This window comes from Panicum hallii, chromosome 5 (assembly GCF_002211085.1).
Source record: "Panicum hallii strain FIL2 chromosome 5, PHallii_v3.1, whole genome shotgun sequence".
NCBI lineage: Eukaryota > Viridiplantae > Streptophyta > Magnoliopsida > Poales > Poaceae > Panicum > Panicum hallii.
Genome location: NC_038046.1, coordinates 10552367 through 10579701, shown reverse-complemented (window position 1 = coordinate 10579701; position 27335 = coordinate 10552367). Strand labels below are relative to the sequence as shown.

Genomic DNA, 27335 nt, shown 5'->3' with positions numbered 1-27335 from the left:
ATCGAACTTCCCATGAATTGTCGCCGACGTTTCCGTGGAATTCTACATTCAGCACGCCCTTGCTCTGCAAACCAGCTCGCTAAGCAGCAAACGCGGCAGAAGAGCCGGGGAACAGAGAGACCCTTCCGCCAGAATTCAAATATCCTGACGGAGTGATGGTTCTGCCATCCCATCTCACCGGCACGCGGTATGCCCGCCGCTGACACCCCCTTGTCCCCCCGCCCGCGCGACACCGCGCATCGCGATCTCCTCCCGCCTCACCACCTCGCCGACCTCGCCGCGGCCCGGCTCGAGTCCTGCGCCGACGCGCGCCTCCCGCCGCGGATCCACGCGAGCCTCCTGCGCCGCGGCCTCCTCCTGCTGCCCTTCCACTGGAACGCCCTCACCCGCGCCTACCTCCGCCACGGCTCGCCCCGCCCCGCGCTCCGCGCCGCCGCGTGCATGACCGCCTACGGCGCCGCGCCCGACCGATACACGTTCCCGCTCGCCCTCAAGGCCGCGGCCCAGGCCGAACCCCCGGGGTCCAGCCTGCGCCTGCAGCTTCACGCCGCCGCCGTCAAGCGAGGCCTCGCGCGCCACCCCTTCACCGAGAGCGCGCTCATCAGCGGCTACGCGAAGGATGGCGACCTGGGCGCCGCCCGCAGGGTGTTCGACGAAAACCCGCGCCGGGGACTCGGGACGTGGAACGCCATCATAAGTGGCGTCTCGCAAGAAGGTGAGTACAAGGAGGCGTTGGCGTTGTTTCATGAGCTGCGGAGGGGTGGCATGGTACCGGATGATCTGACCATGGTGAGCGTTGCGTCGGCATGCTGTGCGCTTGGTGATATTGGCTTGGCGGAGCAGCTGCACAAGTGCATCTTACAATGCCAGCGCTCCGGCCGGCTTGATGTGACGCTGTCCAACACGTTGGTTGATATGTACGCTAAGTGTGGTCGCACGGACCTCGCAAGAAGGGTGTTTGATAGAATGACTGTCAGGGATGTGTCCTCATGGACAGCCATGATTACTGGGCTTGCTATGCATGGCGAGGAGCAGGGTGCATTGGACATGTTTGACGATATGCAGAGAGAAGCTGTACCATCAAATAGGGTGACGATGTTGGCAGTCCTTTCTGCTTGCGCTCATGGAGGGCTGGTGGATAGAGGGCTGGGTTTGCTGAAGCGAATGGAAGAGGGAGAGATCAAGGTTGTGCCAACCGTTGAACACTACGGGTGTGTGGTTGATATGCTTGGTAGAGTTGGCCGTGTGGATGAGGCGCGTGCTTTGGTGGAGCAGAGGATGCCAATGGAGGCAAATGTGGTGATATGGGGAACATTGCTCGGTGCATGTGAGAAGCACGGGAATGTGAGCGTTGGGGAGTGGGCAGCAGAAAGGTTAGTAGAGGCTGAACCATGGAATGACGGGGTTTATGTGGTGTTGTCCAACATTTATGCTGCTGCTGGTATGTGGGGTGAGGTCGAGAGGGTGAGGAAGATTATGTCAGAGAGGAAAGTCATGAAGTCTCCTGGCTGCAGTCTGTAGTTCACGAAGTGATCAGCAATTCAGCATTGAAGGTTTACTCTCTGCTCTGTTATTCTTTTTCTTGTATTCTTTTGCAATACATCATGAATCGATAACTGTTTGAGAAAGAAGCAAATTCATCTTCTGTCTTCTAATCATATATATCCATGTATATTGTTGCCATGGTGCCAACTACAAATATGGATGGGATGGGACAGCACACAAAAACTGTCATGGTCTAATTAAGTGGAATTTGATGGCATAATCTTGCGGTATGGTAAGATCTATCGATTCAGTTCTCTGAATGTTTACTTTTAGATCAAGAGGCAGTTTAATATAAAGTAGTTGAATCTACGGCATTTGCCTTCTAGTGTGACAAATGTTCGTTGTTCATGCTATATTGCTATGCCATTGTTACACTTTCATATCACTAGTACTTATTTGCTCAGCATTAGGTGAGCATCCGCTATTTTATCGAACTCGGGATAAGCTCCCATCAAATTGTAGTAGTTGAGCATGACCCAAGGAGATATGCAAAATTTTAAAAACAGGTCCATCTTGAACAATGTATGTGCATGTTGAGCCGTTTCATGGTAGCCTTGAAGTCGGTACTGGGGGCCACGGTATCCAGAGATTTAGTGGTACGTGACTGCAGAGTTTCAGCCTTGATATCTTACTTTCTTACTAACAGTGTAAAAATACGCTACTACTAGTGAGTTGTGCTAAGTAGTAAGCGTACACAGGATTTCTATGTGATTGGTTTTAATTAATATTCTCCTAGTACAGTACGTAGTAAGCAGTCTTCTTTGTGCGTTCATCCACATGACACTTGGCGGTTACTGCAGCAATCTGCTAAATCCTTTGCTAGATAGTACTCGAAAGCTGTGCTGTTTTTGTCTGCATAGTCTAGTCTCCCAATACTGTCAAAAAGCAAGTGCAGAAAGGAGTCACGGGTGCATCACATATGCGTCTAGGATGGGTCCTCAGCCATACATCTTTTAACTTCAGATTCCAACTTCTCTTTCTGTTGCCACAACAAGCTAAAAGCAAAAGGGTAGCCTAGACAGAACCGTCTACTAGTAACACCAAACCACACCCAGGAGCAGCACTGATGGGTTCCATTGGTAATGGCCGAAGTGTCTCGGTGGTTGGCATCCAGATGCCACCGGCGGGGAGCAAGACGGTGGTGGAGCCAGGACTTCCGGTGACCACATCTCTGGTGCCAACATGGCCACGGCTGAGCATGATTATGGTGGCAACCCGAGCTGCAGCCTTGGTGATGGCGCTGCTCTCTGTGTCGCTAATGGTCTCCTCCAAGCAGCAGGGCATTCTCACCATATTCGGCATTGAGATCCCGTTATATGCCAATTGGTCCTTTTCTTATTCCCTGCAGTAAGTTTTTTGAACCTTTCTAGTTTGAACTGTGTGGTTATGCTCAGAAAATGCTGATTTCCTTGGATGTTGCTGTTCGTTTCTTCAGATTCTTGGTTGGGATGTCTGCAGCTACAGCCGCCTACTCGTTGCTTCATCTCCTCTTGATTGCGCACAAGGCCGTGAAGAAGGTCCCTGTGGTTCCTTCCCGGCGTCAAACATGGCTGCTGTTCGCTGGTGATCAGGTATGCTGGTTCTTGGTCATTTTGATGTGATTTTGCAGTGTCAATTTAATTATCTTTGTTTTTGCGTCGTGATTCTTCTAGTGTGTCATGCTTTATACTATTTTTCATCTTGTTGCTGCATCAGTGTACTACTTTGAACTTCATATAAATATTTTATGGACGGTTAGCAGCCAGTACCGGTGTAGGTACCGTTGGTTGAGTTAGTTCAACTTCGACGTTAGGATAAGTGGATAACAAGTGGCACGAACAATTTATTTGCTAAGTTATACTTGCTGCCAACTTTGTGTAACCATATGTTGGCTACATAGAAATAGTAGTACCCACTTATATTATTCTTGTTAGGAAATTTGAGGATAAGGTGCTCCATATGGTGGTTGTGCGATCCGATGACCCATTTCTCATTGTGACAAGGATATGACTATATCCTGGATCCTGCAAGGCCTAAAAATCCCTGTATCGTTTCATCGAGCGTATCATTAGAAACTCTCATCCTTGTGCATGTGATTGTTAGCTGTTGTAGAGCATTCTGTTCACACTTGTTTTAGTCGAGCAGATCATTGGAATCTCCTCATGTGCGTAGGAATACACTGTGCATAATCAGTATTCACTACTTCGATGCATAAGAATAGTGCATGATACTTGAGCTGAGAGCAAACGGCTCAAAGTCCCAGGCGTCCTATGCACTTGGTTTTGCATATCTGCAAAAATTGCCAACTTCATAAGAACACCTGCTTTTAGGTGCATAACTTGCTTCTTTTGTTTCCTTGTGAGTACTTCATGTTTTTTTTTTTGTTACATGCTGAGTTACTGACTTATTTTACACAAAGAAATGTAGCCAGATTGTACTGTTGTGCTTTTTTTTTTGATACTTCAATACTTTCCATAGTATTATGAGCAGAAGAACATCTTATAAGATTCATCAGGGTGAAGCTTTCCAACCCAAAGAATATGGCACGAAAATATGCTTCCATGTGACCATGTCCAGTTAGAAGGCCTTAGCAGCATGCTGCATATTTGTGGACAGCGCTTTGTGAACAGACTACAGAGAGATTATCTTATCGGGCCGGGCATGTGCATATAATTGCTAGACCATCAAAATCACATTAAAGTGGTCCTGGACATTTGACAGTAATCCACATAACTCGCGCATCATCATCCCTGTTGGCTTGAGTTTTGCTTATGATGTTTGTCCTTAGCTTTTGTTTGGCTCATCCTAACTTTTTGACCAATGACCCCAGGTTAACTTATCTTCCAAGCTTGTAGCATAATCTAACCTCGTTAGTTGAATCATTACAAAGCGATAACTTCCTTAGCTCAGCAAATACAGCCTGAACACTTGGAGCTCCATGAACGCTCAGCGTTTCCATGGAATACTAGAATAACCGCTATCTGTTGCCAAACATGACAGGTGTTTTCGCTTGCGATGATGAGCGCCGGGTCAGCGGCGGCGGCGGTGTCCAATCTGAACCGCACCGGCATCCAGCACACGGCGCTGCCCAACTTCTGCAAGCCGCTGCCACGTTTCTGCGACCTCTCGGCGGCCTCCATCGCTTGCGCCTTCCTCAGCTGCGCCTTCCTCGCGACGTCCGCCGTAATCGATGTTATCTGGTTGTCAGGTTTGCGAGACGAGTGATGATGGTACTAGTTCGATGTAGAAATTCCAGAGTTCAGTGCCTGTGCCTGTACGTTAGGAATCAACTGAACCCAAAATGTTCTAGGTCTCCATGCTCACCTGGATGGTGACGTGCAGTGCAGCGTCACCTGACGCTCGTTGATCCATGTCATCTGGGTACCAGGTAGACTGAGATGAGGGATGTACGTGCACCTGTAAGATAGTTACCGACTGAACTCAAAGAATGTTTTCGGCGATGTAATATAGTGCTACTCTATGCAGCTCGTTTCTACAGATTAGAATGACCGTGATGTTGACTCGCGGTGTTGCTGTCTGAAGATTCAGTCGACTCCTCTCGGAACACTCCGCTGTCCCAATCATCACACCAATTACACAGCTGACAGCTACTTGATCACATGTTTAGGCATCGCCATTTGCCCCAGCGGCGCATCGCGCGACACGCACAAACCCAGTCGCGGAGGAAAGGTGAGAAGGCGACAAGCCGACAACGCCGGCGACCTCGAAAAGAAAAGAAAAGGCCAGTGAATTCTCCAGGGATCGCGTCTCGCTCAGCGGTGACTCGCCGTTGCCGTGCTGTCCATCCAACTCACTGACCTCTCCTTCAGCCCTCCTCCTACCGCCGCCGCAACCTTTAACCCACCGCCTCCCCGCTCGCGGTAATGCCTCCAGCCCTCCACATGTGATGCCCGCGTCCTCCCTCGCTCCCCCCTCCTCCTCATCTACCGTGTCGTCCACTCCCCGACCACCCCCAGCGCCGCCCGCAGATGCCGCCCAAGGTGGTCGCCATCGCCGCGGGCGAGGTCCACACGCTCGCCCTCACGGGTGAGGACTCTTCACTATGCTCGCTCGAATTCTCCTGTCCTGCTGCTCGCTCACGGGGCCTCGGGGATCTGATGGGAGGTTCCGTGGCTTGTAATTGCAGGTGATGGGGAGGTGTACTCGTGGGGCAGGGGCCCGTTCGGCCGCCTCGGGACCGGCCGCGAGGACGACGAGCTCGTCCCCACCGCCGTGGCGCCCGCGGACGGCGCCCGCGGCGGGAGGCCAAGGCCCAGGTTCGTGGCCGTCGCCGCCGGGGCCTACCACAGCCTTGCGCTTGACGGTTCGTGCTCTGTTACCTCCTCCGTTCTCTGCTTATCCTGATATCGTCGCGGTGAAGCAAGAAACTGGCTGGTGCCTGCTGCGAATCAAGCGATGGTAGTTAGGATATTGCTGGAGTAGTTACAGCATTCTGATGCCTCTGCGGTTTGTGGGGGGTGGCGAAATCGAGTAACTGAACAGTAGCAGAGAAATGGGGTTTGTGTTACTGTGTCCCGAAGCGTGAGTTTGCTTGCACTAGCATACTGCCGACTGGCACTTTGATTTTCAGGTGGTACAGTCTTTTTAGTAAAGTGTGGCCCAGCATGGCTCCTCCAGTCCTTCTGCACGGGCCATTTAATATCTTTGCCCTGAATTTTTCTGCTCCCGTTTGAGGCTTACTTCGGACATAGTCTGACATACCTGGGCGTTAATGGCTGAATTGGTCACTATACAAAATATCCGTAGTTTATCTGGCATCTTGGATGCATGTGGCTTATAGTTTGCATATCTATGAAAGCCCCCTGGATGCCGCCTAGAGGGGGTGAATAGGCTAATCTGAAAATTAATCGAAAATAAAGCGGATAAAAGTAACCTGTGAAATCTGGGCAACCTTGGTGGACCAGGTTTCAGAACGTGGTCGACCAAGCCTGGACGCAATTTACTGGGGTTAGTGTATAGTTTCGAATTAAACTCAACAACTAGCCAATGAAACTTGAATCTACGAGTTACCACAGTCTTGGGATGATGTATTCTTGCAGATCCGTGGACACTTGTACCTAAAACACTCAGAACAAGTAGATTGGGCTAGATTTTGAAATAGGTCAAAGCAAGAACTAGCAAGAACGTGAAGAACACAAATACAAAAGGAGACACAAGATTTAGATCCGAAATTCACTCCCACAAAGGAAGCTACGTCTCCGTTGAGGTGCCCAAAAGAGCTTCCTCTCCCAACCGACCACAAAGATCAAGGTTGAGATACTTACTATGAAATCCTCCACGAGGATGGGTAATACAAACTTACTGGGGCAATCCACACGAGTTGAGTGCTCACCGGTCACCACTAACCGTCTAGGAGCAAGGCTCCAAGAGTAACAAATCCAAATCATGGTGCTTGACGAAGTTCCCTAAAGCTCAAGAGATGGGAATGAAGCACACTCAAGGCTCTCACCAAGAACTCTTCAAATCCTCTCCACAAATCCAAATCTTTGCAAGATTAGCTCAAGAGTGGAGCAAGGAAGGAGAAATCAAAGCTAGGAATGAGTTTGTCTCAAGATGTGAGTGGGAGAGCCAAAAGAGATGTGAGGAAGGGGATGAAGGAGTATAAATACCCGCAGCCCCAAAATGTGACCGTTATAGTGCTGGCGCCCAGGTCTGGTCGACCAGGTCCAAAACCTGGTCGAGGAATTTTGGGTGAATTCTAGACAGAGAGCTTCACCTGGTCGACTAGGAAAAATTCTTGGTCGACCAGGAAAGTTACAACACACAGAATCTGATTGTTTCAACTTGTGTGGATGTTTGGTTGATGTTTGGGTAATCTTTTGAGCTTTGAGACACTTCCAAGACATCAACCATGGATTCCCCCTTGATAGTACGGCTTTCCTAAACTCAATTTCAAAAATAAAATGAATTTAAACCTTCGTCTTGATTTCGAATGCCGTCATTATTTCCACTTTAAGAATGGGGGGTCACCAATCATCATATTCTTTTTCTTTCATGTACAAGATGTTCTCATTCTCAAATAAAGTCGTTAGAACTCGTTAACACTTTAATTAGATTGTCATTAATTCACCAAAACTAGGTGAATGCATTTTCAATCTATTTTTTTTAATTCCCTTAAGTGCAAAGTGTTCATTGATGCTTTTTTTTTTGGGCCACAAGCAATTAAACCCGATCGATCAATATACATGTGCAATGGGCATCGAATATTGATACTGATTAGTGATTATACTGAATAATGTTTGTTATGGCAGATGAAGGTTCACTCTGGTCATGGGGCTACAATCTCTGTATCCTTTAGACCTCTTGGCTTATTTTTGAACTTCTTTAGCTGCAAATCTCTCAGCTGATATACCTGTCATTGTCGGGTACTCAGGTATGTCACTTCCTTGACGATTTAACAGATGGTCAGCTTGGCTACGGGGATCAGAATTCCCTTTTTCCATGTTTGATTGATCAATTTCAGGATCTAGATCCTCCTGAAACACTAGATGATGAAGCCCAGGGCGCACATGATTGGACTTCTTTGAAGGTATGAGCATATAATCAGTTGCAACAATGCCCAAATTATAAATTTTAAGATTGTTCCTGAGAAAGTGTGGCTTCCCTTTTTTTTACAATCCTGATGTATGTTTTATTACAGTTGTCTTCCATCAAAGCTGGTGGCATGATGTCTTTTGCCATAGACAGTTTGGGGGCCCTGTGGATGTGGGGAAATTGCCCACAGCGGACTGATGCTAGAGAATTTTGTATTGCAAGTAGCTCTGTTCCACTACCTGTGTGGGATTTCCATGGGCACACCGTTGTTAAGGTTGCCTGTGGTAATGAGCATGTAGTAGCTGCAGTTAGTGCTGGGGAGACTTATACTGGAGGTGACCTTGTTTGCTATGCTTGGGGAAATAACAACCATGGTCAGTTGGGTCTAGGTGACAAGGAAAGTAGATCTCGTCCTGTGCTTATATCAGCATTTAGTGAAGAATCTTCTTGGGAGGTGTATGAAATTGCATGCGGAGCTTCTCACACTGCCGTCCTCACCAATAAGAAGTCTTTTGACCAGATAGAATCTCGGTGCTGGACGTTTGGCCTTGGTGACAAGGGGCAGCTTGGCCACGGAACCACAGCCACCATTTGCTCACCACAACCTGTTGATGGCTTACCAACTGGATCCTTCCTTATTTCTCTTGATTGTGGATTGTTTCACACAACTGTAGTCTCCTCTGATGGAGAGGTGTGGTGCTGGGGAATGGAGAGAGGTCTTGGACTGTGCCCAGATGCTAGCTTTTCAGGGGTTGATGCAGGGGATGCTCTATATCCGATAAGAGTTCAGTCACCTGAAACAAATGGGTTCAAATTTCTTGGTCCAGTGCAGATCGCCTGTGGAGCTGCCCACACTGTTCTTGTTGCTGGTGATGGGTATAGGATGTGGGCATGGGGCAGAGGCCGCAGTGGTGTGCTTGGGAGAGGCCAGACTGCTGACAGCTACATACCATGCGTTGTGATGTGGCCTCCTATTGGTGAGAACTTCCAGGAGATTCATGAGGGCCAAGCAGAGGCATCAACATCAAGAGTGAATGATCGCACTAGCACTGAGTTCGAGCAGAAGCTATCTGCTGCCTCGGATGAGTTACAGTTCCTAAGGTCAAAACTGACACTCATGGAGAGATATGCCAACATACTCCACATATCAATCTTCCGTAAGCCACTTGATGAACGGACGCTGCCACGTTCTCTCCAGGAATCTCCTGTCTTTGATATCAGAAAGGAATTTGAGAACATATTGGATGCAGCAGACACTGATGAACTCAATCGTTTGGAGATCTTCTACCGCAGCATGCTTTCTGGTGTGAAGGACAAGCTTCTGAAACGAAGAGTCCAAGAGATGGTTCAACAATGCATTATTTCACTCTCAGCGGGGAGGCAAACCCCTCGAGATCAGTGAATTGATGGTACACTTACCAAACAGCAAGTCAGTACAGTATCACCATATTTGGTGTCATCAAAATTGCAGTAAGCCCTGTTTATGCTAACCCACCGTTGCATCTATTTCTTAATATATATATATATATATATATATATATATATATATGGTGAGGCAGTAAATCTATACTGGCATCAAGATCATCACATGGTCGACCATTAGACTAAATGACTAACTGACATGTAAACACATTACACATATGTTGTTTACTTGTTTATGATGTTCTTTTATGATAAATGCACCCTACATAACTTGAACCATGTGTAAAGGATCTCGTTATGAATTGTCATAAAGGAGCAAGATTATATGGTTAAAGTGTTATCTATAAACCATAGACAAATATCAGTATAAATTACAAATCTGCTGTTTTTATGTTCAATATTCAGGAGAGTTGATTGGCAGACATGGATATGTCATGTAACCCATGCGATTGATGAACTAAGTAAATTGTTATCCTGTGGACATGGCTTTTCCTTTATGTGTTTGATTATGCAGAACTCAGCCAAGTGAGCTGGCATTGTTTGGTGAAAGTTAGGTCAAGTTTGCTAGCTGTGGAGCCCAGTTCCGAAGATGATTGTCCCGACTTGCAATTTCTACGATTAGTACACATATTCTAAGATGATCTCAAGTGGGAAACGAGAAGTCCCATTTTCTACTTTTATACAGTGTTTTCAAGTATGTTTGGTTCGATGGGTTTTACGGCGACCGTCTGAAGAATGTGATGGTTTGATCCATTATAACTTCATTAATGTAATCAAAATATCAACTTAAACATGAGGGATGTTGTAATCACACAAAATTCTGTTAGGAAAATCTCGTGTTGGATCGTTCAATCTAAAACCAATTGACTCCTTGACAATACAAATGCTCTAGCTCTAAAGAAGTTGAATCCCACTCGTTCTTGACCAGATTTCTAGCTTAGAAAAGGAAACCGACTGTCTCAGCCCATCATAAACTATCAGATAATAAAATTTTGCGCGGGGTGCCATTAGTTGCTATTATTATTTATGTGTTTGTGGTGGATGAGTTGGTGATGGACTACATCAGTTCATTACCTAAACCAAACAGGTGGATTGGGTTCTAAACTAAGATCAGCCCTGGTGTTCAGACCAGAGCACCCGACGTTAAGCTTCAGCTCCACCCGAATGCGCATCCAGAATGCTCAAACCAAAGTACCAAACACAGGCGCAGAAGCGCGGAAAGAGGATCCTCTGCACTACTTCAGAGTGCAGTTGGGAGCGCGCCGTCTCCGCCGCTAGGGCAGGTGATCCGTTCCCCTGACCCGCCCGGCCTCTCGCCTCGCCGGCGTGAGGGAGTACACCAGAGCTCGTGCCGCCCACTCAGCTGGAAACGGATCAAAACGGAAACAAAACGTGCTCACGCTGATGTCTCGAGCCACGAGCCACCGCTCCTCTCCTCCCCAGCCTCCGCTGTCCCGTGCCCAGATCGTCGTGATTAAACTATTCTAGCGCCGAGCCCCCTTGGCGGTTCCGCCTCCCGCCTACTAGTATTTTTCTCCTCCGTCCCGCCCTGCGCGAAGCCGGTGGCGCGGCCGCGCGGCGACGTGGCCCGCGCACGGGGCGCCCCGAGTCCAAGTACTCTAGTCCCCACGCACCGCACGCGTGCGGCCGCCGTCGCGCCACGTCCGCCGCGAGCGCGCCCGCACCCGGCGACCCTCGTCCCCGCTCTCTGACGGCTGGGCTCCCGCAGCGGAGTATACAAGCCGGACCCACGGACAGCGACCGGCCACCCAATGGATGGATCAGTCGGGCCGCGTCCGCACTCCACACGTCAGCCCCCCCCCGGTCGGGGCGGCCCATGCGCCGCTGCCCCGGGGCGCAGGCCGACGGGTGGGCCCGGCGCCGCTTTTTAATTATCGACACCAGGTGCGCGCTTTTGGCAACCCTTTTGATCCGCTTCGCGGGCGGCGGGTTCCTCACGCGAGCCGCGCCGGCCGCGAGCCACCGGCCGCTGGGCCACGCCGGGGTCGTCGGCCCGGGGTGTCATGGGGGCCGGCGGCGGGGCGGCCCGCGTGGGGCGACGGTTTCCGCCTTCCGTGTGGTCCGCCGGTTTCCATTATTAGAAGCGCCACGTCAGCAGCGGCTGCTTTTGGGAATTTTAAACCCTGCTTCTGATCTTGATCTCGTGCTCGAGGCAGCAAATCTCGTTGGGAAAGAAATCGCCTGGGAAGAAGTATCGGAAGAAGACCAGGGGGAGGGCTCGAGGAGTAGCGTCGTAGGGTAGGGGGAGGGGAGGCCTAGGGCGCGTGCGGGTGCGGCGCTCCAGCTGGTGGGCCTCGCCGGCTCCCGTTTTCTTCCTCCTCGGCGGCGCGCGAGCCGGTGGGGTGGGGGGCGTCCGTTTTTTGTGGCGTCAAGTCAAGACCGCGTCGGCGTCTCATCTCCGCGGTCAGGTCTCGGTGCCTAGTGCGGCACTGTGCTGCTGAGGTGAGGCTGGGCTGCGGCGCAGTTCCGCGCGGGGCAGGGAGATGGACATGGACTGGACTGGTCGCTGTGCCGCTGGCTGCCGCTCCGAACGGGGGCGAGGTGTTCGAGGGTAAGGGTCGCGGGCGTTGTGCGGCTGGGAGGCGGCTACCGAGGCGACGGAAATAAAGCAGTAGACGGGAGAGCCCCGATTTAAAGCGTCTTTGTGTGGCTCGCTGCTCGCCTCTGCTCCACTCCTCTCACCTAGTCACTGCTCCTCCCACCTCGCGTTTGCTCGGCGGGCGCGGGCGTGCCGCCGCCGCTGGCTCTCAGATCCTTATCCGATCCCCGCTGCGGCGACGAGGCCGTCCGGAGCCTGGCGCTGCTGTTTTTGGTCCGGATGGGGTTGGCGGAGCAGCGGGTGGAGGTGTGGGGCGCGGCGAATCGGCGGTGATCCCGGCCATGGGGTAGAGTGGAGGGGGTGTGCGTGGCATGGAGCCGTCCCGTGGCGCCGTGGGCGGCGGGCGGCGGTGGGGGGACGCGGAGGCGGAGGCGGAGGCGGAGGGCGACGCGGCCGAGGAAGGGAGGCGGCCGGAGGAGGGGGGAGAGGTGAGCCTGCGGGAGTGGCTGGACCGCCCGGGCCGCGCGGTGGAGGCGGCGGAGTGCGTGCACGTGTTCAGGCAGGTGGCGGAGGCGGTGGCCGTTGCGCACGCGCAGGGGGTGGCCGTGGGCAGCGCGCGCCCGTCGTGCTTCGTCGTGTCGCCGCCCTTCGCGCGCGTCGCCTTCATCGAGTCTGCCTCCGGCTCCGACGCCTCGGGCTCGTGCTCGGGCTCTGACGCCTCCGAGGACGCCGACCCGGACGCCTCGCCTCCGCGGCGACGCGACGGTGCCGCCCGCGGGGAGGAGCGCGCCGGGAAGACGTTCCCGCTCAAGAGCGTGCTAGAGATGGAGCTCAACTGGTACACCAGCCCCGAGGAGGCGGATGACAGCGCCGGAAGCGGCTCTACCTTTGCCTCCGACGTCTACAGACTGGGTGTGCTCTTGTTCGAGGTGCGTTTCGCTTGATCACATGAACATGCTTCTGTTTTGCGGGCACTTCACTCCATAGCTTATGGTCTTATGTTGGCGGCTCGGATCGCAGCTGTTCTGTACGTTTGAAACCATAGAGGAGAAGATGCGGGCAATGGCGAATCTGCGGCATCGGGTGTTGCCGCCGCAGCTGCTGCTCAAATGGCCCAAGGAAGCATCCTTCTGCCAATTGCTCATGCACCCTGTGCCGGAAACCAGACCGAAGATGAGGTGCGTTGTGCGTCACGTACTATTTTCTTTTTGAGTATGTTATGGCTGAAGCAGGCTTGTGTCAGGGGTTGCTTGTTTCACTTTCGGTAACAAGAAGTATTTTACTAGTATATAGTAGTCGTGCTTCTTCTCAAAGCTGTGAATTGCATTTGTTTCCTAGTTACATGTGCCCTGGTGGTACACTATAGGATAGAAAACATGGGTATGATAAACATGAGCATGGAGTTTTTCGAAGATCAAGCTTGCCTGGAAAAATTGGCTAAATCAGGCAACAGGAAAGAAAAACTAATATTCATGATGCAGTTGCAGCCACTTGAATTATTGCCAGCAATTTAAAATATTAGAATTTATGAAAGATGCACCACCTATTCTAAATTTGACATTCTTGTTTAAGCCTCAATTTAATAAAAAAATGCAGCAAACTACCAAAAAGTTATGACACCTAACCATTAGACCATGCACTTGCAGGAGAATTCTGCCAATTTACGAAAAGTCAGACATATTGTTATCCTATACTATTTTCGATCTGATAGTATTTGTAGTTCATGCTTCAATTAGAAAATGTGGCTGTATTGCAACTGACGAAGGTGCCAGCGCACTTCTTTGCATTTTAGGAGTTCCTCAGTGGACCTTTTAGGTATGGCAATAAAGACTTCTGTTTGGACAATAGACCATTGCTGGATTTAAGTTCAGGTTAACATTGTTGCCTTCTCACTAGTGCAATGTGCTAGCTGCTCATATGCCTGCCCTTGACATGATTGTTTTTCAAAATTTGATAATTAAAGATATGTATTTGCATATTTACTTTGTGGTATTTAGTCAACTTGTACCTCATTGACCCTTTTCCTCCTTTTCTTTGACAGTGAGGTGCTGCAGAGTGATTTTCTTAATCAGTCTCGGAATAACCTGGAAGAACGTGAAGCGGCACTTAGGTTACGTGAAGAGATAGAAGAACAAGAATTACTGCTGGATTTTCTTCAACAGTTGCAGAAAAGAAAGCAGAATATAGCAGATAATTTGCAGGACACTGTTGCCTTTCTTTCTTCTGACATCAATGAGGTCCTCCACCAGCAATCTGCACTAGGGGGGCAATGTGTGAACTTCTCATCTGATTTGGATAAAGAGGTGTGCTCTGGAACTGTTGAAGATCAGAGTGATTGTGGATCCAGGAAGCGTTTCAGACCTGAGCTGCAAGGTGTTGACATGGAGGAACAGAATCATAGTGCGGAAGAATGTTCCAGAACAGTGCCATCCTCTGAGTTAATCCAGGAAAGTGTTTTGTCAAAAAGCTCCAGGTTGATGCAGAACTTCAAAAAACTTGAAACAGCCTACTTTCTAACAAGGTCCAAGTTGGTGAAGCAAGTTGGTAACCAAGTAAGTAGCTGTCATCAAGTTTCTAAGAGGGCTACTGGTTCAGCTGTTGGGACTGAGGGAAGTTCAATAGATAATTTTCCATTGGAAAAGCAATATGGTAGAAGGCAAAGAGGTTGGGTGAACTCTTTTCTTGAGGGATTGTGCAAATACTTGTCATTCAGTAAGTTGAAAGTACGGGCAGAACTGAAACAGTGTGATTTGCTGAACTCATCGAACTTAGTATGCTCCGTAGGGTTTGATCGGGATAAAGAGTTTTTCGCAACCGCTGGTGTAAATAAGAAGATAAAAGTGTTTGAGTATGATATGATTGTAAATGAACATCGTGATATTCACTATCCTGTGGTAGAGATGTCCAATAGATCAAAATTAAGTTGTATTTGCTGGAACAGTTATATGAAGAGCCATATAGCATCTAGTGATTTTGAGGGTATAGTGCAGGTAAGCTCCTCTGTGGCATGCCATTTTTTTCAAAAGAAATTTGTATTTGATGCAATTACCATAAATGTGCCTGTATTTTCAGGTTTGGGATGTTACTAGGAGTCAAGTTTTTGTTGACATGAGGGAGCATGAGAGGCGAGTGTGGTCGGTGGACTTCTCAATTGTGGATCCAACAAAATTGGTCAGTGGGAGTGATGATGGATCTGTGAAGCTGTGGGATATGAATCAGGCAATTTTATTCTTGCACCTACTGTATGTCAGCTTTTGAACTACCGATAACATGGTTATCGAACCTGTATATGAGTGGAATTACTTTTCCACTGTTCTAACACATTCCATGAACTTTGCAGGCTGGGAGTATTGGCACTATCAGAACAAGGGCAAATGTGTGCTCTGTGCAATTTCAACCTGATACTGCTCGCTCCATTGCCATCGGCTCAGCAGATCACAAAATTTACTGCTATGATCTCCGTAACATACGAGCTCCTTATTGTACATTGGTTGGGCACACAAAAACAGTAAGCTATGTTAAGTATCTAGATGCATCAACAATAGTATCTGCATCTACTGACAACTCATTGAAGCTCTGGGACTTGTCGATGAGTCCAGGAAGGATAATTGACAGTCCAATTCAAACATTTACAGGGCACACAAATACAAAGGTTAGAAGACACTTGCACGTAATTGTTCTCTTTCCATAATATTGCTCTAAAAGTGATTAGTAGTGTCTGGTTATATCTTTTGTGAGTATAACTAGTAGAATATCCCATGGAACACTCAAGTATTTTTTCTAAAGTTGTATTTGCTATAAATTTCTAATATATATGGAGTATCCTAATGTAACAATTATCTGTGCTGTACTATACATTACTATTATATGGCGCCTTATTGTACAACTGTATTTGATTGATCCACGATGTTATAAACTACAGCCACCACATTAGTGATTCAGATGTTCTTTTCTGTTTCTCTTGTAAAATGAGAGAATTTCTAAGACTTCTCCTTTCTATGGATCACTGTGTGAAGGTGGTGCTTTAGATCCCACTGCACAAGTTGTTTTTAGATATTTAGATTGCTGAACAATCTTAAATTGTTGCCCGCTTCATGTGTTTGCTGCAGATTTAATTAGCAGCTTATCCCTGTAGCAATTAGCATAGTGGTTTGTGGCTTGATCGGTCCATTGTTTTCAGGAAATAGTTTAGCATCTCAGTTGAGATCATAATTAATTCTCTCCCATGTAAACAGAGGTTAACCTTCATTAATTCCAACATGCCCGCTATGTACCGAGTTGCTTCCTGTGCTGAAAGAAAACAGAATTTTTATTTAGTGCCTGATTTACTTATTTGTTAAAACTTTTGACCAGAACTTTGTTGGCCTTTCCATATCTGATGGTTACATTGCTACTGGCTCCGAAACAAATGAGGTATGCATTCTATAGCTAAGCTTCCACAAATTTGTCTGGACATCTGACTGGTTGTTACAATGGACAATGTATTTTATCAACCTTTATGCGAAGTCATAGATTACTCATTGCATTCGTTGCAAGGAAGATGTTGTTTATTGTTTGATGAATGTAGTGTAGTTTATATTGCTCATGAGGTAGTCTACATTTGCTATGCCATGCAGTGAGGCAGGAGCAGGTTTCATACTAATTACTTGGATGTTGGTTTATAAGTCAGGGCAACATATGTAACTGAACTTTTCAAGTTATCACTTAATATAAAAAGAAGGAAATGAAATTACTAAGATGTTATGCAAGTGCAATCAGATTTTCTGTTGTAGCTGAGGGTTCATTGCATAGTTACCAGGTTTTAAGCAGCATTTGCTGTGTGAATGGAGAAATATCGTGCAGGAACCTGTGTCCTTTAATTAGATGGGTATATGTCTCCATTGCCTATTCATATCCTTGTGACTTGTGAGGAATCGTATCAACTATTCAACTGAAATGCTTAACTTACCCCCCGTTTTACTTTACCACAGGTTTTTGTCTACCACAAAGAATTTCCCATGCCAGTGTTGGCATATAAGTTCACCGTGTCGGACCCTATATCAGGCCAGGACATTGACGATCCGACACAGTTCATTTCATGCGTCTGTTGGAGGGGGCAGTCTTCGACTCTTCTTTCTACTAACTCCAGCGGCAACATCAAGATCTTAGAAATGGACTGACTCTGTACTCGATTGGATTGTGACATCAAGATCTTTCTGCCCAGTCTCGGGTAGAAAAGGACTGACTTCTTACCGAGGGTGCGACTCCGCGTGTGGTTGGCATCAAAGTTTCTGGCACTTGGATTCAGAGATGCCAACGAGTTGGCAAAGCGGTAACTTGATCCGAGTTGCAGAGTCGGGAGGTAGGAGTAGCTGTAACAGATTTAGCATGGATTGATAGGATTATAGATTAGCGTGGTAGCAGAAGTAGCATAAGTAGGAAACGGAAATGAGGTGTCGGGTGGCCCCACAAGGAAAGGTTTTGTACATCATTGGTTCGAGGTATACTTGTACAGGCAATCATCCCAAGTTTTTACCTAGCAGCATCAGCATCAGGCTTCTGCTCTTGCGATAGTAGTAGTAGTGCTTGAAATGTAGGGGTACAAATTGGTTTACATCTGTTGAACTGGAGATCATCATTTTGTCAAATTAGTTCTATTTTTTTCCTATATATATTTTTATATTGTAACACTGGTATTCTGGTAGCGGTGCATAGCTTCCAAGCATGATGTGTGCCCGTTCGATAAGGAGTGTTTCTACGCATCACGTGGGCTCCTCGTTCGTGCGCACTCCGCAGACGTGGGGAGCTGTGCGAAAGAAGAGAGGAATCTGATCTTCAGCGATTGACGAACACGCTGCCGGCTCCACTGGTGACGTGTGTTCGCTGACGTGTTTCGCTGCTGTCCTGAAAAGCACCTCCACTGGTGACGACCTGTGCGGCAGGCTTGTCCCAGCCGCGTCGCGAGTCCGATGGCGCCGTGTTTGTCTTGAACAGAACAGGACCCGTCGGGGACCGATGGGCCTGCTGCCCTGCTCAGACCGAAGAGCGCGAAAACATTGGACAGACGAGTTGCCAACCGGCTCCAGCTGTGAGTGCGCACGGAGCCGCGGATGAGATGTGGCGACGGGGCCCTAGCGCCATGATTGGGAGTCGCTGGCTTGCAGAGGTCGCGCAGCGATTGTTCCTTCTTATCCGTGTGCCCCTGGGCCCTGGGGGAGGGGACGCAGCAGGCCTCGACACGTCCCACGATTCCAACGGAAGGGCCCCCGCCCCATGCCGACCAACCTGCCGCGGCGCACGGTGCCAACTGCTAACTGCTCACCTCGTTCTGGCAAATTAAAGTTGCAGAGGTCAGTCCTGTGTTACTACGAGGTCTCTGGGGAATGCAGTGCAGATGAGCCCAGAATCGTTCGTCCTGCGCAGTTCCTGATTTGGTTGCGCACCAATTGATATCGGCTCCCTGAAACAGATGGTTTCTGTTGCCTGTGTGGTGATGTTCAGAGCTTTGGATGCTTGTTCTGTCGAGCCCGTCCCCTGACGCCGACGTCGTTGTTGGGACTTGGGAGCAGCGCACATCTACGTCTGCGACACCGTGCGCGCTCATGACGACGGCGTAATCCTACGGCGGGGTGATGGCTATCTGTGAGACGTACGTACGTTGGTGCGGGGTGTACGTGAGGGCTTCGAGGACCACTCAGCAGCTGTCTCACGCTCTCGGCGTTCGTTCGACTGGCACGCCAGGCCAGGCCAGGCCAGTGCGGTGCGGTCCCTGCACGAACGAACTCGTGGCAGCGCGTGGCGGGTGAACGCATCATGATGATGATGAACTTGCTGAAAGGGGCCGGGCCGGAACCCACGAGGGCCTTATCCGTGTGTTCCACGAAGGCCCACAGAGAGGAAGAAGCGGCCCACGAAAAAGCCGGGTCCTTCACGCTGACAATAGAGAGAGTTGCAGGATTCCACTGGCACTGGCAGCAGAGGGCATGCTGTGTGTGTGACTGCAGTACGACCGACATCGAACATGGAGCAACATTGCAGCGGCACGAAGGTAGCACAAAAGGATAGATATAGATACAAGTAGTTGGGGTTCGGCTTTCACGGCGTTTATTTATTTATTTACAGCCCCGCGCGCCCTTCTGAGTGAAAAAGTAGGAGTAGGAGCGTCAGGCGGTCAGCACTTGGAGCGGTCCTGCGGCGCGAACGTGAAGCCGCCGGCCACGTAGCGGCCCTGCAGCCCGTCGGGTCGCGTCACGAACCTCCGGAACCTCAGCGGCAGCCCCTTCATCCGGGCGGGGCTCGCGGGCACGGCGCACCCGCGCGCCGGCGACCGCGGCACGTACATCCTGCAGTCTTTGCTGGTGAAGGGCGCCGCCTGCGCCCCCGTCTGGATCAGGAAGTAGCCGCGCGAGTTCGTGGCGCCCCACACCGACAGCGCCCGGCGCCCGTGCCGGCACCGCAGCAGCGCCGACGCGTCTGCAGGCGCTCGTCAAACAAGACGACTGACTTTAGCAAATGGCCGGAAATTACTGGGGCAATACAGACGACGATCGGAGAAGAAGAAGAAGGAACGTACTCCGGAGAGGCGACGTGTCCCTGGACTGGATGTAGCCGGCGTACCGGCAGCCCTTGCACCAGACGACGCCCTCGACGCCGATGGTGAAGTTGAGGTTCGGCTGCGGCCGTGGCAAGCCCATGGCGAAGCCGCCGGACGGCAGGCAGCCCAGGGCGAGGATCGCAACGGCGAGGCCGCAGCCCAGGACCACGCTTCTGCTCCTTCTCCCGAGAGTAGGCGTCATTACTGTGACACTGATGGGAGATAATTGTATCGATTATCGAAGAGGAAGGAAGCTATGGTGGTGTTCTGGCGATCATGGGAAGGAAGCCGCGGAAGAGCAGCGCCATTTGTAGCCTGCTAGCGCTTTGAGTCGGAGAGCAGATTCCGGCTGGCTCATCAGACTCGGAAGATACAGTCACATGCTTGGGGGGGTGCGTTGCAAGCGAATGGCGTATCCATGATCGCGCCTCGTGCACTTTATGCTAGCTACCAAGTGGACAATGCAGTTCTTGCTTGACTCCAACTGAAAAATTAAAAAGGCATCCGTTGCAAGAAGACACTGAATCACTCTACAAGTTTAGCCATTAATCCCCCACACCAATGAACTAATTTAATTGATAATTACAACTCAGAAGCTCCCTGGAAACCGAAAAAGGAAGGCAGGCGCGCGGCAGGCCTGCTGAAAGCGTAGATATGGTTCAGCTCTTGCTCGTGCTCGCAGCAAATGGGCGGCGATGCTTCCTTCAATTTGCAGGCACAAGGATTTCTTGTTAAATTGAGTTGAGGATCTCTAGCTCATGATGACCTGCCGTGATCTCACAATCGCCGCCCCACGACGCAGGCGCGCAAGCCAAAGCCAGAAATCAAATTTTCAGCCACAACTCAGCCGTCGCAACCGAAAAAAGGAAATATGCATACTGATGCTCTGGAGCCCTTGGAATCTTTGGTGGCTTAGTTGCTAAAACATGCACGCCAATCTTGTTTAGTCCTCCTACAGTCCTATCACACGGGCTGGATAAATCCAAGTCCTTCCATTCCTCATGCTCACACAACTATTAGCTTGTGAGGAATGAGGTGGTGATGAATCAATGCAACCCATTTTGTTTCATAAACCAAACAAAAAGTTGAGTAGTGAGAAGACAATGGACCGCCCTATTCCTCAAAGAAAACACCGCACAAGTTATCCGGCGATCCCTTCTCTAGCGACGTCGTGTTCTTGAAATCCAAGGACATGTTACACGGTGGTGACTCGACGATGCTGAATTAAAATGGAGGCATGTGATCTTTGATGGGCCTAAATGGAGAACATACATAATGGGCCGGCCCACGAGGGTGGAGGCAATGTATGCCTGTCCTCCTGGTGGTGGGCTGATTCATGGACCTTGATGGCGAGATGGTCCGTCCATGTTTGCCGCCGGCGGGACGCGGTCTTGCACGACTCATGTCTCATCGCGTCCGTCTCTGTGTGATGATGCGTGGTGCATTTCTATGGAACAACGAACACAACACGATGCGTACATCACGGATGCGCCACCGATCTAGCTAGAATGCTAGGATTAGTAGCTTGCACCCTAGATGCAAGTAGTAGTAGCAGTTTCAAGAGGTGTTGCTAACACCTAGCAAATCTTGTAAACCCTGCTGGGAGTACGGTGATGGTAATCATGTACGGCCAGACATGGGTTGTGCTGTGTTCCTCCTTTTAACATAGAGAAGGAGAAAATTTGGAGTCATATAAAGAATCTTTCGCTGGTTGGCCGGATTAATGTATGTTATTACATCGTCAGTTATTCCCCTGCAATCATGTATAACATCTATTTGATTTATTCCGATCCGTTCTTCAACGCCCAGTGTCAGCTGCCACTGCTCATCCAGCAGTAGGCAACTAGCAGCTAGCACTTGGCGGGTTCCTCCGGCGCGAACGTGAAGTTGCCGGCGGAGTAGCGCGCCTGCAGCTGGTCGGGGAGCGGCACGAACCGGCGGAACTTGAGCGGCGCCCCCTTCCTCGCGGCGGGCCTGACGGCGGCCGCACACCCGCTCGCCGGCGGCCGCGGCACGTGCACCTTGCAGTCCTTGCTCTTGAAGGGCGCCGACTCCCAGTCCGCCTGGATCAGGAAGTAGCCGTCGGCGTCCGTGGCGTTCCACACGGACAGCGCCCGCCCGTCGTCGCGCCGGCACCGCAGCAGCGCCGCCGCATCTGCATATATAAAAGAGGGTCGCATGATGTAAGGCGCCGTGGCAGATGATCGGAGCGCAGCGCACGAGCAATGTAATGACGGGGCACGCAGCTATACGTACTGGGCAGCGGCGACGCGTCCATGGCGCGGACGTAGCCCGCGTAGCGGCAGCTCTTGCACCAGACGACGCCCTCGACGGAGATGGTGAAGTTGAGGTCCGGCGGCGGCTGGGGCAGGCGGCCCATGGCCTCGCCGCGGGACGGCAAGCAGACCACGGCGAGGACCGCGAGGGACAGGCAGACCGCGAGGCGTCTCGCGAGACAGGCCATCGGAATTCGTAAGCGGAGGCACGTACCAATGTGTGGTGCTGGTATGGTATAGTAGGCCTGAGTCAGAAGATGGTGCGATTTATAGGAGGGTGGGGGGTGAGTCGATCGCTGTCAGATGGATTCTGTTCTGGCGCAAACGATTTCGGTCATGCACCGAAGATGCGTGCGCGCGTCGCAGGTCGCACAGCTTGGTTGGGGAAGCGGAGCTCACACGTTGGACAGTGGCCACCCTGGGCACGCATGTCACACGTGGCTTGTGTGTGTATTGCAAGCGAAAACTTTTTGTTTTTTTTTTTTTTGCAATCAACGGGTTACAATCTTCTTGTAAAACATGCAGCAAGCAGTCTGGGTGATGCGCACATGATTGTGAATGTTGCAGTTCCTTGACTGTAGATCCAAGATCAGAGCCCGAGCATCTAGCTATTCCAACGGGTATCCGAAGTCAGCCCTATTTTTATCTTCTTCTAAAATGAACTGGCGAAAGAGCTGCCTGTTATATTAGAAACAAGACGGGTACAGCCGCGACTTTATCTTGAGAGAATCGTTCTTGTCCGCAGGGTTGGCCTGTGTTGCTCTTGCCAGCAGCAGAGGTGGCGGCGACGCTTCAGTTTTCACGCCAAAGATACTGTTTGGTTCCGGCGGGCTAAATTTTAGTTCTGTCATATTAAAAAGAATCTTACTATTTAGAAGTATTAAATAAAATTTATTTATAAAACTTAATTTAAAAGTATTAAATAAAATCTATTTATAAATTTTTTTCACATATGGGTGCTAATTTGCGATACAAATTTAATAAGTCTAATTAATTCATAATTTACAATATTGATGCTACAGTAACCATCCGCTAACCATGGATTAATATATCCAATTAGATTCATCTCGCGAATTAGTCTAAAGATTCTGTAATTAATTTTATAATTAGATTTTATTTAATATTTCTAAATAATAAGATTTTTTTATATAACAGGACTAAAGTTTACGCCCTGACAGCAAACACCCTTTGGATATTTTTGACGGATGATCGCTAGCTAGCTCAATCGGCTGCCTTCACTCGCATAATCGCCGCCCCACGAGGCCACGACGCAGGCGAAAGTCAACCCAAAAATCAGGTCTCAGCCGAACCTTCTCGTTGCTTCACGGCTACACGTGCCAATCATGTGTGGTCCTCCACCTTCGCACTTTGGGCCGGGGTACCTGAATTCGGAGTCGTGTGGCTGCTGTGCTTGCTAAATGCGAAGCAAACGGCGGCTGTTATACAATCATCAGGACTGTGGTGACGGTTAGTCGGGTCCGATACACTTGATGGGAATGAATCCGATTGGGAGACACGTACGCCGTCAATGATTTCGGCAGCACGTCCGAGCGACTCAGCACGAACGCTTGCATTTACAGCTGATTAGAAGTAAAGTGCGTGTTCATGTTTAAAAAAATTACAGTGATAGTAAAAAAATAACTAAAAGTGGCAACTAGGAGTTTTTTTTGTCTCCTTCGTAAAAATGTGCAAACAGCCATGGTGCTTGTGCCTTCAGTGAGGATACAAGTGGGTACGTAATAGTATTTTTGGGTCAGCTAATTAATTACGATGTCATGCCACTCTAGTACATTTTTTTCTTCCAAATTATTTACGTATAATACTATTATAGTTTATTTTATCAATTTTTTGGACCAACCCTAAATCCAATGACCCAACGTATATATAACTTGTATCTCTAGCCTTCGGATAAGCAATGGTTCCTTCACTCACAAGGGAGGCCATGAGCCTTTGACCCCTGTCAAAAGAAGCTGTGTGCTTCTAGAAGATATGCAAATCAATATGAGATGGCATCTAAGTCTTTGTCGACTTTCCTTGGTTATTGAGGAAAATCCTACATCGGCCTGTTTGTTTTATCGTGTGGATGTGTGGTTCCCAGTCTCATGCTGAATGTCTGGGAGTTTAATTCTGTCACCTAAATATATAGTTTGTGAATGGACGGAAGAGATAAAATGACTTACTGTGAGACCAAGACCAAAGCGCAAAACCCCAGGATGGTAAAATTTCCAGCGATACGGCACACTAACATCTGAAAGACAGACTTTTGGTGTCACTTAGAGGCACGGCTCGGCATGCTTAACTAGATCGCTTGCACGTGAGATCTTAGTAGTTTATTGGCAGCAGTGCGTTCCTCTGGAAGATCTGTGGGTTAAACTAGTACGGGCCATCTTGCTGATTAACCGCCCCATCATGCTTACACAGATCCCCGGACAGCTTCCAAGTTCTAATTAAGACTCATATTCAGATGTGAGATGCCTGATCCGAAACCCGATCTAGCCAGTGTTCAGATCGAGCATGCAGCTGCGCAGCGCAGCGCAGAGCATCAGATATGAGATGTCAGCAGATAAAAGGAAATGCGAAGGGACGACCGGACGATCACAAGTTCGAAAACAAATTAAAGAACTGATCAACTAGTCAACGACAACACAATGTTACACCAACACCAATCCATAAACAAAGCATCGCCACGCTCCGATCGAACTAGAACAACTGAACTCACATACTAGAAGCTAAAACTTAAGCTAAGAACGCAATGCCTAGCTACTTATTACTTACTGCCTGGATGATCGATCAGGATCGATCTTCTTAACTTGCGCTGTCTCGCGCGGCCGCCGGCCGGCGCCGAACGTGGACGCGGATCGGCGGCCGAAAACGGTGGTGGTCTCGACGTATCCCATGGGTGGTTGTCCGATGGTTTTGAGCTGGTCAACCGCCGCCGATCAGTAGGGGCACTGGCCTTTGGCGCCGGGGGCGTAGAAGAGGACGCTGGTGGGGGTGTAGATGCCCTGCAGCCCCGCCGGCGGGATGGTCCTGGTCTCCCTGACGAGGGAGAGGCCGATCCACTGGTTGGGCGGGTAGTAGGGCTTGTTGCACTGCGGCGTCGGCGACGACACCAGGTACATCTTGCACGTCTTGGCGTTGAAGTTCTGCATGTCGTAGAACATGATGAGGAAGTAGCCGTTGCCGTCCGTCACCGTCCCCGTCGCGTTCACCACCTTCCGCCCGTAGCACACCATCATCGCCGTCGCGCCTGCGCACCAACAATGCATGTGCACTCGGAGATCAGCAATAGCTGTCGCGCGTACCTATGCATATTTGCAGTTAATTGAGCTGATTATTATTAAGCTTTCAGTACTGCGAGCGAACCTGGCAGCGGCGACGCGTCGATGCCGGTGTTGTAGCCCTTGCCCTTGCAGGACTTGCAGTAGATGACGCCCTCCACGATGACGAAGGGCAGCGGCTTCGGCGGCGGTACGAGGGGCAACAGCGGCGGCGCGGATGAGTTGTCGGAGGCCGAAGGCGGCATGGCTATGTCGCTCGGTGACGACGGCGGCTTGGCGCCGTAGGCCGGCGACGGCGCGGCCATGTCCGCGGGCGGTGACGGCGGCGGCTTGCCGGCGCTGTCGTAGCCCGAAGGCGCCGCGGCCTTTTCCTTGGCCGATGCTGGCGCCCTGGCCTTGTCGTCGGCGACAGCCGTCGCGTGGCGAGCTGGGAGCAGCAGCGCGGCAGCGACGAGCACCGCCCCGGCCACCAAGGTCCGGCTGCTCAGCGAGATGGCCATCTTAGCTCGACACGCTCTTCTAGAGAGCAGATTACTGAGCTCTTTGGTCAAGCACTAGCTCAACTCAAGTTGGGAGCGCAGTGGGTGATGAGGTGTGCTCGCCTGCTCGGACACGGGGAGATTTATAGGGCAGGGCGATCTCCGCGGCCACCCGATCGATCGATCTCCGGCCACATGGCTCGCTGCCGTTTGACCGTAGGGACAGCGCGGAAGTTCAAATCAAATCAGATTCCGTTCACAGCTAATGACTTTGTTGTCTTGCGAGAGGCGAGCAAGCTGGATTAATGCAGGACGAGGAGCACATCAGTGCTGCCTCTGGACAAGAAGAAGCTTCGGTTGCTTCACCAGCTTGCCCCTTGTCATCTCGGCTTGTCAGGAACAGGTGACAGCGCAGTAAAAAGTCCCGTTCGATGGGGAAGTTTTACCACGAGCGCAACAACGTTCTTCTCCGCCTCGTTTTACCCTCGGAACTGCTCCTTTCGGGGTTATTAAAGGCATCGAGAGCCGCCCTGATCGTCAATGAGTTCTAAAATGGCTGCGCTTTCCGGTGCACTGAAAGAAAGCGTTCCGTTCGTGAGGATGCGCGCGGGGGCGAGACTTTGTTTGACTCCACCGTAATGATGGTTGCACGCCGTCCCGGCAGCAGCTCCGCGCGGCCATAAATGCGTCGCTAGTTTATGTGCCATTTGCTCCGTCAGATGCTGTACATGTCAGGCGCTGGCTGGTGCGCGGTGGTCTACTGATCGTCCCACACGTAAATCCATCGATCGCGACGCTGACCGTTTCACCAGTGGAAAATACGAGCACTCTGAACCCCGAGGAGCAAGAGCAGCGCACTTGCAGCGTTTGCAAGTGCTCAGTGAGCAGAGTAGTTCAGTTCCAGAACTACTACTTCGGTCGACAGCCAGTACTAGTAGCAGTTGACAACTGGACATGTCTCGCTTTGTGTTCAGGGGAAGAAACCAAAATTACTACCGGTTGTAGCGAGAACTGCCCAAAGCCATGGTATGAAATCAATGAGTGCACGCAGTCTATCACACCATCATCAACTGATGAAGCACATCAGCCGCCAGTGCTTGGTGCCGGCCTCTTGCACACCACAGAACTGGGGATAGGGCATCTCGTGCAGAGATGGCAATGGGTACCCGACACCCGAAATCCAGTGGACTTTTAATTTATTAGGGTACGGGTACGGACTAATATATATACCCGTGAGTTTCTTAATGGGTGATAATTTGTACCCAGCGGGTATGCGGGCATGGGTATGCTACCGAACCCGCAAACCCACGGATTTTTTAAACCCGACATAAAGAATGTAGATCATATAGTTATTTTATTATGGTCCAATAACTTTGTTTTGGAACTTTGATGTCTAATGTAGTGAACTAGTGGTGCCATACTAGGGATGGTGGACATTAACTGGATATTAATTTAGCTGTGAACTTGTAATGTCTGATGTTATCAATGGTGTTATGATTTGTGAAACTTAGTTTTATGTATATGTCTATTGGCTGATACATCTGAGTGGTTGAGTACTTAACAGATTATCGGGCACGGGCAGCCCGCGGGTACCCGCCACCCGTGCGGGTATGGGTTTGGGCCATAATGTGTACCCGGGAGCGGGTATAAGTTTCTTAACGGGTA

At 50.0% G+C, this 27335-nt stretch overlaps 5 protein-coding genes across 19 annotated transcripts; 2 read left to right on the top strand and 3 right to left on the bottom strand.

The window, feature by feature from the left end:
* The first annotated feature begins 140 nt into the window (after positions 1–140).
* On the top strand, positions 141–5007 carry LOC112891356 (CASP-like protein 3A1). 15 transcript variants are annotated; one of them, XR_003228536.1, is made up of 4 exons: positions 141–1553; positions 1719–1777; positions 2052–2141; positions 2638–2774. XR_003228536.1 is itself a non-coding variant. In XM_025958192.1 (4 exons), the coding sequence occupies exons 2-4, from the start codon at positions 2612–2614 to the stop codon at positions 4747–4749; spliced, it is 642 nt and encodes a 213-aa protein (XP_025813977.1). In that variant the 5' UTR covers positions 1467–1553; positions 2607–2611; the 3' UTR covers positions 4750–5007. The 15 variants fall into 15 exon arrangements, 9 of the variants coding, with proteins under 9 accessions (XP_025813972.1, XP_025813973.1, XP_025813977.1 ...); XM_025958192.1 differs by lacking the exons at positions 1719–1777; positions 2052–2141 and adding exons at positions 2981–3116; positions 4525–5007 and having other exon boundaries at positions 1467–1553; positions 2607–2892; XM_025958191.1 differs by lacking the exons at positions 141–1553; positions 2052–2141 and adding exons at positions 2981–3116; positions 4525–5007 and having other exon boundaries at positions 1563–1777; positions 2607–2892.
* Positions 5008–5305: 298 nt separating this feature from the next.
* On the top strand, positions 5306–17712 carry LOC112892397 (protein SPA1-RELATED 4-like). The gene is made up of 13 exons (XM_025959573.1): positions 5306–5571; positions 5672–5848; positions 7797–7832; positions 7947–8074; positions 8186–9477; positions 9907–9937; positions 12412–12990; positions 13082–13239; positions 14103–15051; positions 15134–15280; positions 15402–15713; positions 16415–16474; positions 17032–17712. The coding sequence occupies exons 1-13, from the start codon at positions 5514–5516 to the stop codon at positions 17218–17220; spliced, it is 4116 nt and encodes a 1371-aa protein (XP_025815358.1). The 5' UTR covers positions 5306–5513; the 3' UTR covers positions 17221–17712.
* Positions 17713–19003: 1291 nt separating this feature from the next.
* LOC112895610 (non-classical arabinogalactan protein 30-like) lies at positions 19004–19980 on the bottom strand. Its single transcript, XM_025963585.1, has 2 exons — positions 19614–19980; positions 19004–19513 (listed from the first exon to the last, which is right to left on the bottom strand). The coding sequence occupies exons 1-2, from the start codon at positions 19834–19836 to the stop codon at positions 19212–19214; spliced, it is 525 nt and encodes a 174-aa protein (XP_025819370.1). The 5' UTR covers positions 19837–19980; the 3' UTR covers positions 19004–19211.
* Positions 19981–21353: 1373 nt separating this feature from the next.
* On the bottom strand, positions 21354–22098 carry LOC112892396 (non-classical arabinogalactan protein 30-like). The gene is made up of 2 exons (XM_025959572.1): positions 21891–22098; positions 21354–21789 (listed from the first exon to the last, which is right to left on the bottom strand). Exons 1-2 carry the CDS (start codon positions 22096–22098, stop codon positions 21485–21487), a joined length of 513 nt encoding a protein of 170 aa, XP_025815357.1. The 3' UTR covers positions 21354–21484.
* A 2409-nt stretch (positions 22099–24507) lies between these two features.
* Positions 24508–26101, bottom strand: LOC112894949 (pistil-specific extensin-like protein). Its single transcript, XM_025962802.1, has 2 exons — positions 25277–26101; positions 24508–25160 (listed from the first exon to the last, which is right to left on the bottom strand). Exons 1-2 carry the CDS (start codon positions 25689–25691, stop codon positions 24850–24852), a joined length of 726 nt encoding a protein of 241 aa, XP_025818587.1. The 5' UTR covers positions 25692–26101; the 3' UTR covers positions 24508–24849.
* Positions 26102–27335: the final 1234 nt, after the last annotated feature.

What these genes read in the sequence shown, in the direction of transcription:
- LOC112895610 (XM_025963585.1), bottom strand. Translation starts at nt 19,836, where the DNA reads ATGACGCCTACTCTCGGGAGAAGGAGCAGAAGCGTGGTCCTGGGCTGC. An exon ending in GGACACGTCGCCTCTCCGGA is followed by an intron (nt 19,514 to 19,613) that starts GTACGTTCCTTC and finishes GAGCGCCTGCAG; the next exon opens with ACGCGTCGGCGCTGCTGCGG.
- LOC112892396 (XM_025959572.1), bottom strand. Translation starts at nt 22,098, where the DNA reads ATGGCCTGTCTCGCGAGACGCCTCGCGGTCTGCCTGTCCCTCGCGGTC. An exon ending in GGACGCGTCGCCGCTGCCCA is followed by an intron (nt 21,790 to 21,890) that starts GTACGTATAGCT and finishes TTATATATGCAG; the next exon opens with ATGCGGCGGCGCTGCTGCGG.
- LOC112892397 (XM_025959573.1), top strand. Translation starts at nt 5,514, where the DNA reads ATGCCGCCCAAGGTGGTCGCCATCGCCGCGGGCGAGGTCCACACGCTC. An exon ending in CCACACGCTCGCCCTCACGG is followed by an intron (nt 5,572 to 5,671) that starts GTGAGGACTCTT and finishes TTGTAATTGCAG; the next exon opens with GTGATGGGGAGGTGTACTCG. An exon ending in AGGCAAACCCCTCGAGATCA is followed by an intron (nt 9,478 to 9,906) that starts GTGAATTGATGG and finishes TTCAATATTCAG; the next exon opens with GAGAGTTGATTGGCAGACAT.
- LOC112891356 (XM_025958187.1), top strand. Translation starts at nt 190, where the DNA reads ATGCCCGCCGCTGACACCCCCTTGTCCCCCCGCCCGCGCGACACCGCG.
- LOC112894949 (XM_025962802.1), bottom strand. Translation starts at nt 25,691, where the DNA reads ATGGCCATCTCGCTGAGCAGCCGGACCTTGGTGGCCGGGGCGGTGCTC. An exon ending in CGACGCGTCGCCGCTGCCAG is followed by an intron (nt 25,161 to 25,276) that starts GTTCGCTCGCAG and finishes GTTGGTGCGCAG; the next exon opens with GCGCGACGGCGATGATGGTG.